General features: G+C 30.4%; 1 protein-coding gene across 1 annotated transcript; it reads right to left on the bottom strand.

Moving 5' to 3' along the window:
* Window positions 1-3991: 3991 nt before the first annotated feature.
* On the bottom strand, window positions 3992-4926 carry LOC132942489 (trimethylguanosine synthase-like). The gene is made up of 4 exons (XM_061010904.1): window positions 4825-4926; window positions 4701-4759; window positions 4441-4577; window positions 3992-4224 (listed from the first exon to the last, which is right to left on the bottom strand). The coding sequence occupies exons 3-4, from the start codon at window positions 4532-4534 to the stop codon at window positions 3992-3994; spliced, it is 327 nt and encodes a 108-aa protein (XP_060866887.1). The 5' UTR covers window positions 4535-4577; window positions 4701-4759; window positions 4825-4926.
* Between the last annotated feature and the right edge of the window lie 7168 nt (window positions 4927-12094).

Raw genomic sequence — 12094 nt, 5'->3', positions numbered from 1 at the left:
TCAATGTTTTTATGTATGTATATTGTATGTACGCGAAATCTGGATAACTCATTTATATTTTATACCTTCATTACTCAGTACCCTATACATATTTTAGAATTATACTAGCCGAAGATTGATGATCTAATCGTCTAGTTTCATGTCTATCACTCTCAAAACAGAATTAAAAAATATGTATAGAGTACACACACGGTTTAGTACAGAATATGTCAATATTAAACTTGAACTAATTAAATGCACATTACTCAAAAGTATTTGAAAGAAGAATTCATATAACAACATTAAATTTTTAAATTTATAATTTTCCACAGCGACATTTTTTGGTTATAATATTATGTACAACTGAAAAAAATCTGACAGCCAAATTACCACGAATGAATTACTATTGGTCAAATTGTCAAGTTTTCATCACTATTATTTTCTGAATAATAATTATAATAGAATATGCCAAATATATGTAAGTACTAAGTAATGAGTTTTCGGTTATTGTTTATGTATTTTACTCAAAGCTAAATTATGTTTGCTTAATTACTAACTACCTGAACATTTCAAAAATAAGTAATGACCTTTTTATAATATCAACTCAAGAGTTCAAAACAAAATGTTTTAAATATCCTGACCATGATTAAATGTATTAAATTTAAATAAAAAATATATAATTAAATTTGACAGGTGTTAAAATTGCTTACAATTTTTGTCTGTTTTTGAAAATAAATTACGGGGTTTCAGTTCATAACATTTTTCATTTTTCTAATTTTTCAGGGCACCTCTTTTTTGTTTCTCTAGTTTTTAAATGATTTATATAATATGTAATAAACCATTAAAAATATGTACAAAAAATGATAAATCAATTTCTGATACCGAAAATTTTCTTCTTAAAACGTCTACAGTATATTTTTAGTTTAATGAAAGTGATTTGGACATAACATTCCTTTTCCAGGAATACGTCCTTTTATGAATAAAAAGGTGGGTAAGTGGATGTCGCTCTGCTGTACAGTATGTTACAAGTGGTTCGCTGTAATGGATGATGTTAAATTTGAATTCAATGATATAATATCATTGTATAAGAAAAACGATTCTGAGCGAAAACGGTCCGTCGGCCAATGATATTACCAAGTATATTTGATGATATTATTTTGAATAAAGTAATTTTATATATTATAACCTATTTACGTGGAACTATATATTTTCAATATTTTTAGCTGCTATGACGAAAATACTTTTTTACCGGCCCACTATTTGTTGGGAGATTGGGGGCAACTGGCAAGTGTACCATACTGAAGATCCTCTTAGTTTCAACCGCATTCGTGGGCTCTTCTTTATTACGGTTTTGAAGTGATCTTTCATTAACTTAGTTACAGTTTTTATTTATAAGCATTTAAAGTTTAAATTTGAACGAAATTTTATATTTAATTATAAGATTTTAGTTATTTTGTTGTAATTTTATAATTATATTAATTGAACTTACCGGCTACCGTTTTAATAATAAGTACCTACCTAATAACAATATAAATTTAATATAAAATATTCACACTGACAAACCGTCTCTGCTCAGAAGTCAGAATCGTTTTTCGTATACAATGATATTATACCATTCAATCATTGAATTCAAATTTCATAACCACCATTATACATTAACCCACTTGTAAACTACTGTACAACAGAGCCACATCCGATTACCCACCTTTTTAAATTGTGCTCCGTGGTTTCTACTTTTACGATGTTGTACGGCTGTACCAAGACCGCATAACATTGGGCTGGCTTAATAATAAAAGGCCAAAATATTTGAATATCTCGAACTTTGAATAATGAAATAGGTACTTACCTATGAATAATAATAAATACTAAATATTATGTCTTATTGAAAATTTGGCAGTTAACTTTTGTAGGGCAGGTCAAAATCCTAAAATTCAGCGCTTGAACCATTGCCGTTTAGTGCTGCGCTGTACCTAGGTTATTCAAAGTTCGAGCTGAGATGCACCAGTGGCGTATTTAAGAATTATTATAGAGAGGGGATGAGCCATTGAATAACATACGTAAGAGCTTTGCCCCCCCCCCCCCCAACCCACCCTTTAGGGTTTCCATAATTTTCTCATAAATGCTGTACAATTTACACTTTAAACACCATAAATTCTACATTGAATACCAATTAGTCATTATTTTTAATGAATAACAACAGCATTGATTATTATTAATTATACCTAAAATAAATTTCAATTTTTAATTTACATTCGAAAAATATTCTTTGAGTTTAGACGTTTTAATAATTATCATCCTACTATCACTACCAATGTCCACTTATACAATATTGATGACTGATGTAGGTATCCAAGTAGTAATAAATAATAATAGAAGTACAATATTTCAGTATTGATGTATACAATTTATAATAATATAGGTTAAAGATTAGGTTAGGTTAAGTTAGAATATTTGTAAGTTGTTACCAATATTATTTATAAAGTACCTATTCATATAGTACTTCCAAAATATATAGCGTGGGTTTTTATGCATTTCCATATTTATTCTGGTTGACCGTATAATATGCTAAGTAAGAACAACATTTGTATCATGGCATAACGATTGAAAATATGAAACTTTTTTAGCGCTCGTTTTTGCATAGGTATACTTCAATCTTTTGATGTTTTAAGGAACTATTTTATGATTTTAACTTCGTATTTAATACTTTAGTAGTTAAGTGCACATTTAGAAATAAATAGAAATATATAAAAAATATTTATAACCAAATATTAAAATAAAAAATTGGGAACTAGCTCTGGAAGTGTAGTAGGTGTCGAGTGTATCTCGTTATTGAATGAGTCATTGTAATGATTGTGTTAAATTTGAGTTCAATGATAAATCATTTCATAGGTACGAAAAAAAAGTCTAACCGGATACGGTCTACCAGCATTTACCCTTTATTTCTAAGGATATTTTATTATATATATTTATATTGATACTATTATATCTTTTAAAGTCGCCTGTGGCGATGTCCGTTCTATATATTATCATATTAACACTGGAGCTTAGTTCTTAAAGGAAGAAGTATCCTTGGCAGTGGGTGACTGTTATGGATAGTGTTACATTTGAATTCAATGATATAATATCATTGTATACGAAAAACGATTCCAAGTGGAGACGATTTTGACAGCCTAGGATATTGTATACTATACTTATATTGATATTATTAAATATTATTAATACCGTAGCCGGTTAAGTTGAGTTATTATTATTTGTTTATTATCATATTTGTATATAATAATACATTTTAGACGTTTCAATTACCCGCGAATAATATTTTTAAAATAGGTATATAAATTAAAAGTTACAACGAATTATGAACGATATTTTAAAAATTAATTGCCGAAAATCTTAGTTTTTAACTGAAAACGACAGAGAAGTCTGAATTTGGCGGTCAGTCTTATTTTTAAGTTATATTATAGCTAATTGAACTTTTTGGTATTTTCATATAATATATCCGGTGTAGTCACTCGCACACTGCGCTTGCTCGAACAATTAAAATCAAAAACATCCCTCGACTTGTTCTGTAAATCCACCATGGGTGATGGGTGTCAGAATTATTTTTGCATCATCAGTTTTAAAAACGTTGATTTACCTAGATTAAAAAAAATTAATTTGTTATACTTAAGCTCGGTAAACTTTAAGCGTTGTACGGGTGCGTAAAACACCGAAAATCGTGAACTTCGTAAGGCTGTACCATATATACCAATGGCTTTCCGGTAGTAGAGTTTTGGACAAGTACCTACATAGTACCCGGTTTGGGAGCGACGTCTGATACGCCATTGTTCTAATGAATTCAAACATAAATAATATATTATTATAATATTTTTATATGTATATAGGTACGGTTAGGTATATTAAATTAATTAAGTAGGTACTATATTAATATAGTCTATTAATTATTTTTTTACTATATGCTTTTATTGTATTAAAATATACACAATGACTTATAACTTACATTATTGGACCGGACCTACAGCAACGTCGAGTTGAGGTACCTGTCCATAAACACATCTTCGATAACATCCATTTTGTTGTATTCTGGACCGCCCCATTGTGGCGATGTGACTATAACGTCACCCTTTATCTGATTTGTCAGTTTGAAAAAGTCTCCAACAACGAACTCAATCTTCTCAAGTACACCATAAATCGCGGCATTTTGCTTGGCCATCACTATCTTGTCTACGTCAATATCTACAGCAATGACTATTACAAATAGAAAATATGACAATTATTAGAAGCCACAGATAATAGGTACCTACTTAATATACTATTATAAAATAATATAATATATAGGTAAGTACATTACAATTATTACATTTCGGTAATTACAAAAATACAATTAAGTAGAAATAATATGTTCACATTTTCTTTCCACGAAAACGGTTTTATTTATTTTTAATGCAAAAAATATTACAGTACCTTTGTCGAACAGACGGGCAAGTTGGATTATATTTTCGCCGGCGCCGTAAAACGGGTCCACAGCCACTTTCACCCGGTCACACTTTTCTGCCATATATAGGCGCTGAGTGTCTCGGGACAGACCGAGTAAAAGCTCTCTATAAAACCAAACATACTATTATAATATATATCATTTTTATTTTTAACATGATATGATACATATATAATATATATAATTATATAAATGTTTTTTTTTACATACGCTAGTCCCATCAGAATACCTTGGTCGAATTTCGAAAATAAGGCATGTCTCTTTTTCCAATATTTATATGTGCTTGGTCTATGGGCAATATAAAAAAAAACATTATTTAATTTCTGATTAAACCTATGATTAAATGCATGTACGTGGTGTCCGCGCGGCTGACGACTTCACGACGCTGCAGATCGGCAGCGGAGTGCCGTTTTCCGTAGTTACGGCTTCCACGGGGGACGGTTTCTCGACGCTGCCAACTGGCCGTTTTCCGTGGTGACGGGTGCCGAGTTCTCCGCACTGTCCGATAGCGGAGCGACGTCCGCAGCCGTGGTGCAGTCTACGACCTGTGCTGCAATCGGACCTCCGGCAACCGACTTCAGCGGCGTCTGATCTTCAGGTCGGCTGGAGAGTTTGATCAACTCCATTACCATAAACATTCCGGTGCCGACGGACTGAGCGAGGAACCAAATTCCGAAGGCTAGTATCACAGTCACCCGTCTTGCGTAATCCGACGCGATGGACACGCAACGCGACGCCATCTCTCCGTCTACCGGAAAACGCTTTCTCAATGCCCGTTTCACTGCAGGACTCCTCACGATGTTGGCGATGAACGCAGTCATCGTGAGTCCTGCGCACAACAGGCAGAGCAGCAGCGCTAAGACAGTCACAGCCAAAGTTCCGACCACGGTGACGACCAGCATTGAAGTTACGCTGATAGCAGTGAGATTGTCGTCCTGCAATAAAATGAACATTAAAGTTAATAATTATCCATAGTTAAATCGTCGACGGACGTGTGACGCACACACGGAGGACTTGCAGCATCGTTTTTCTATATAATATCAAATTATACTTACGTATTCTTCGGTGCACAATGCGGCTATCGTTTTCTGGTGCATACGTCATGACTATAGAAAACTTTAAGTAAAAAAAAAAACAAACAGGAAAAAACAGAAAAAAACTAACTAATACAAAACAAGGAAATTTTTTACGAGAAAAAAATCATTATTATATATCAGCCAACAAATTTACTATAATCTTACGACGAAAAATACGCGAGTACAATATATGAAACCTATACCCTATATTATTGTGTTACTGCGCAGGCCAGGGCCTTATTTACAATATTGCCACCCGTGGGCAAAAACAATTTTGGGTCAAAATGGCACCCACGTTTTCGCTCATGATTAATTTGTCCCGTTTCAATATTTATTATCCACAAAAAATCAGAAACAACTGTCTTATTATTACTAAATATTATTAAAAATTATATAATATACCAAACTACTATATGGACGACTGTATTATTATATTATATTATATTATTATTCTCATAATAAATTGATGTGACAATGATCTTTTGCAGAGGTGAATAATATTTAGATAGGTACCTGTTTTGTTATAAAATAATAGAATTTCTATAGCATATACCATAATCTAACATTTGTTATTAGGCATACAAGATTTATTAAATGCTTCAACGAAATTCAGACAGTTATACTCGGCATCTATAGCGATGGAATGATAAAAGTGGTTTTAAATTAAAAAGCTGCGGGGTTGTAAATAATATAATATTATTACTGTCGTTAATGCACGCAGATAAATCTTTAGAAATGTGTACCCATATATTATAATAAGCCACGACTTATTTTAGTTAGACAGGAGAAGAATAATAATTAATAACAGCTCGCACTTAAAAACACGTGATGCTGATTTAAGCAAGTGTATGTTTCTATAATTATGCACTTCCGCGAATTCGGGTTTTTTTTATATTATAACTAAAAAACTAATAAATGTGTAGTTATTATAACGTCTTGTTAAAAATAATAATAATAAAATCGTATCCACGCAACGCTTGAAAACGCGTTACTATGTTTCAATGTTTGAAAAATAACAAACAAATCGTATTCTAATTTTTACGAATTATTTTTCTGTCGTATTTTAAAAATACAGAATAAATTCTTTTCAATGTAGATTGTTGCAGTTTTGCGATTCACGTAATACATAATAATATTACCGCGTTCCGATTGTCGTGCTTATCAACTTATTGTGAGACCCACCCGCGCAGACTCACGTCATAGTTAGCACGAACCGGACGTTAAAGTTCCACTGTAAATTTACACAGAATATTTATATTAGCAATTTCTATTTTTCTTGAATAATATTCATTTTTTTGTACTAAAATTTTTCTACCATAACACTATACAATTAGTACACAATATTACAATATTACGCTATATTATGTAGGTACTTGTTAACTATTAGTTACTTTATATTCATGTAGGTAAAGAAGTAAATTTATTATCTAATATATAAAAATATCGTGTCACAATATAGAAAATGTATGTCGCCAAACTCCTCCGAAACGGCTTGACCGATTTTCATGAAATTTCGTATGTATATTCAGTAGGTCTGAGGAGTGAAGTTAACTATTTTTCATGCCTCTAAGTCCAACCCGGGGATGTGCTCAAACGAGGATTTTGAGATTTACGGTGGAAATATTTTTGTTTATAAATGGTTACTATGGGTTTTAAAGTTACAATAATAATAATAATTGGTTGCCATTGGTTAATCGTTAATTAAATTATTATTATTAATAATTATTAATCACGTATTAGTATTTTATTTGTATATTGGTTAATCAAGCATGCATCAAATCGGATTGTCGCATATTGCACTTTATAGCCGCTCATCGGCGGGTGGATTGTCTACTTGATATAACCTTTGCAAATTGTCCGCGATCCGACGTGGTATATTAATTAAAAATTAAATATTCTGATAATTATCTTTTTTTTTTTTTTAATTGGTCATTAAGCTCGGCAACTATGGCCATTAGCTGTTTGTTTCTTTATTTGTAGGGGAGGATATTGTTGGTTGGTAAACACGTGTGTGTTGATTTTGGCAGATTTTCAAGTGGGCACCCGTAGGTATCTGCCATGCCCGGGTGGGGTATGGCGGCACTTGTTCTCCGGACACCGTGACTTGTCCGAAGAAAAATGCCACTCATGGCCGAGGAATCGAACTCGGGTCGACTGCGTCGCAGCCAACACCTTAGTCCGCTCGGCCACTCCAATTATTTTTTATTAAAGAACAAAAAGTAGAAATTGTAAAATAATAATAATAATAAATACAATTTTTTGCACTGAGTCGGGATCGAACTGGTGACTGCTCTTGTCGTAGCCAACTGTGTGACCTTTGCACCACACTGCCAGCAACTAGTTTAGGCTACACTTACTGAAAAGCGTCGCCGCCGTCTCAATTTATCTGACGACTGTAGATTCTTTAGTATGTAAATAACCTAATATTATTCATAGCTTTTATTAAGGTATTTCCGGGTTATCTCGGGTTACCCAAATATTTCCAAGACTCCCTGTTATAAAAATCCACGTTATATTGACTACCTCATACAGGAAACCTGATAATATATATAGGTACTGTTGGTTAAATAAAATTGTGAATCTTTTTATAAATTTACATTCCCACATTATAATTTGTATCATTGTAGTATACAATTTAATTTTGTTTTCAATGTACAATTTACTATCTACGTATCTTATCATAAGATCATTAACTATTTATTTATTCAGTCGAAAGTCGTTTGTTAGGTTACCTACCTATTGTCCATAGTAGTCGTCACTCGTCAGCAATATTATTTACTATACTTATAAATTAAATATACACCCAAAACCAAAAGAGATTTTGTCGAAAACTGAATTTGCGTAACAAAAAAAAAACTCAGAATTCATAATCAGTAAGTAAAATATTGTAAAATGATATATTTTTTAATATTTATTAAACATAAAACATATAATTTAGGTGTGCTAATTTGTGTTATAATTATTTTCTTTATACATGAAACGAAGAAAAACACATTACATCATTTATACAATTTTTATATAATATTAATATACAAATTATTATGTTTTTCTTGGGTCCGGTAAAGTATTAATAATATCTATTACTTTACCGGCATTAGTTTTTTTTTTTAAGAAGTCTTTGCCAATTTCTATTACATCTTCAATGTAGTCTTGTCTATCTCTCATACGGTTCCATAAGATCTCTTGTATTTGGTCCTTAATGTCAGATGAAACGTTTTCAAATACTTTGTCACCAGCCACTTTTATTAGAGCATCAATAAATTCTTGTCTATCATTCATATGGTCCCAAACATTCTCTTGCACTATATCCTCAAGGTAATCGAAAAGTCCGCGTCTCGTTCTATTACCATTTTTTGGCATAGCTGTTGCCATACCAAGTGATATAATCAAAAGTATAACGAAATATTTCATAACTTTAAAAAAAACAATTACACAAACAACTATAAATTATAAATATAACTTAAAAAATTATTAGAATCGTTAAAAATTTGAAACTGAATTTTAATATTCCCATCAACGAGTAATGAGTATATATAGCGATATACAGCAATAACCTTTTAACCTCTTTAATACTTTGACGCCATAAATCTTTTAAATCCAACTAGTAACATTTGCAATAAACGTCTCCCCACAAAATAACACAGCTACTGTTTCTGCTGACACGTGACAACGGCGTGTGCAACTACCAACGACGGCATGGCTCACCGGGAAATTCCCGGCCTATTGAGATTTTCCATTGGTCTGGCGGCTGTATTAAATTATTATTTTAAATAATTAGTATTAATTAGGATTTGTTTATACAAACACGCGTAATAAAATAAATTATCACTTATAACTAATGAATAGAGTCCTACTTATAGGGGGGGGGGGGGGGGGCATTAAATAATAATTTAATACAGCCGCCAGACCAATTTCATTATTGAACATATTTTAATGTTGATTAGGCTATAAAAAATAAATATTTAGGATTTAAGGTAGCTAAACATTGAAACGTGAATGAAATGATTAATTAACTTATAAATGTTCAATTTAATGATTAATGTCCAACCTTAAAATAGAAATCAAATACAAGATTTAGTTAAATGTTGATTTTTAAATATTTAGCTTTTAAACATTTAATCAAATATTACCCCCTACCTTTATATTAATAGTTGGTTTTTTAAACTTTTATTAAATGTTAATTAAAACATTTATGTTAAATATTTAACTATTAATTTATTTAAATGATACATTTAATATTTAAAATTACAAAATGTTTATTGGGGAGGTGTGCCGGTTGTCAACACAAAACAAAAAGTATAATATTACAAATAGTTATTACTATTGAACCAATGTTTTTATGTATGTATATTGTATGTACGCGAAATCTGGATAACTCATTTATATTTTATACCTTCATTACTCAGTACCCTATACATATTTTAGAATTATACTAGCCGAAGATTGATGATCTAATCGTCTAGTTTCATGTCTATCACTCTCAAAACAGAATTAAAAAATATGTATAGAGTACACACACGGTTTAGTACAGAATATGTCAATATTAAACTTGAACTAATTAAATGCACATTACTCAAAAGTATTTGAAAGAAGAATTCATATAACAACATTAAATTTTTAAATTTATAATTTTCCACAGCGACATTTTTTGGTTATAATATTATGTACAACTGAAAAAAATCTGACAGCCAAATTACCACGAATGAATTACTATTGGTCAAATTGTCAAGTTTTCATCACTATTATTTTCTGAATAATAATTATAATAGAATATGCCAAATATATGTAAGTACTAAGTAATGAGTTTTCGGTTATTGTTTATGTATTTTACTCAAAGCTAAATTATGTTTGCTTAATTACTAACTACCTGAACATTTCAAAAATAAGTAATGACCTTTTTATAATATCAACTCAAGAGTTCAAAACAAAATGTTTTAAATATCCTGACCATGATTAAATGTATTAAATTTAAATAAAAAATATATAATTAAATTTGACAGGTGTTAAAATTGCTTACAATTTTTGTCTGTTTTTGAAAATAAATTACGGGGTTTCAGTTCATAACATTTTTCATTTTTCTAATTTTTCAGGGCACCTCTTTTTTGTTTCTCTAGTTTTTAAATGATTTATATAATATGTAATAAACCATTAAAAATATGTACAAAAAATGATAAATCAATTTCTGATACCGAAAATTTTCTTCTTAAAACGTCTACAGTATATTTTTAGTTTAATGAAAGTGATTTGGACATAACATTCCTTTTCCAGGAATACGTCCTTTTATGAATAAAAAGGTGGGTAAGTGGATGTCGCTCTGCTGTACAGTATGTTACAAGTGGTTCGCTGTAATGGATGATGTTAAATTTGAATTCAATGATATAATATCATTGTATAAGAAAAACGATTCTGAGCGAAAACGGTCCGTCGGCCAATGATATTACCAAGTATATTTGATGATATTATTTTGAATAAAGTAATTTATATATTATAACCTATTTACGTGGAACCTTGTTTTAAATTTTTAATCCTTAAAAAAAAATTTGTGCCTATATATTTTCAATATTTTTAGCTGCTATGACGAAAATACTTTTTTACCGGCCCAATATTTGTTGGGAGATTGGGGGCAACTGGCAAGTGTACCATACTGAAGATCCTCTTCCTTTCAACCGCATTCGTGGGCTCTTCTTTATTACGGTTTTCAAGTGATCTTTCATTAACTTAGTTACAGTTTTTATTTATAAGCATTTAAAGTTTAAATCTTGACAAAATACGTAAAAATCATGAAAATGTGCAAATTATTTTGAGTTAGAAATTCATAAAAATGTTTCTTTTTAAATCTAAGATTTGAAAATATAATGAAAGATTTCTTATAAATTTGTCTACATTTATAAAAAAAAAAAATATCTATAAGAAATTTTTAATTTTTATGAGCGTTTCAAGTTCAAATTTTTACAACATTGGATATTCTTATTTTGTTGTAATTCAAAAATGAATAATCGTAGCCACTTAAAATGTATATCTTATGGGTGGTTATTTTATCAATTATTATACTCGTTTTGAGCTGTTTACGGTCTTACGGACATTTGCATTTTTAAGTTTTTTTTTCTATAAATGTCAATAAAATTTTATTCGTTGGGTCTAAAAGTTTGAAAATTTAAAACAAGACTCCTGATAAGTTGTTACAATAGCAGTAACGATTTGCCGATTTTATAAGCATATAAAGTTCAAATTTGGACGAAATTATATGTTTAATTATAAGATTTTAGTTATTTTGTTGTAATTTTATAATTATATTAATTGAACCTACCGGCTACCGTTTTAATAATAAGTACCTAATAACAATATAAATTTAATATAAAATATTCACACTGACAAACCGTCTCTGCTCAGAAGTCAGAATCGTTTTTCGTATACAATGATATTATACCATTCAATCATTGAATTCAAATTTAATAACCACCATTATACATTAACCCACTTGTAAACTACTGTACAACAGAGCCACATCCGTTTACCCACCTTTTTAAATTGTGCTCCGTGGTTTCTA

Source organism: Metopolophium dirhodum, chromosome 4, assembly GCF_019925205.1.
Source record: "Metopolophium dirhodum isolate CAU chromosome 4, ASM1992520v1, whole genome shotgun sequence".
In the NCBI taxonomy this organism is placed as follows: domain Eukaryota; kingdom Metazoa; phylum Arthropoda; class Insecta; order Hemiptera; family Aphididae; genus Metopolophium; species Metopolophium dirhodum.
Note: the sequence above shows the minus strand (reverse complement) of the source record. Positions and strands in the feature narration are given on the sequence as shown.

Coding starts and splice junctions, on each gene's coding strand:
- LOC132942489 (XM_061010904.1), bottom strand. CDS start 4,534: ATGGCAGAAAAGTGTGACCGGGTGAAAGTGGCTGTGGACCCGTTTTAC. Junction 4,225..4,440: donor TGCCCGTCTGTTCGACAAAG/GTACTGTAATAT, acceptor TATTTGTAATAG/TCATTGCTGTAGATATTGAC.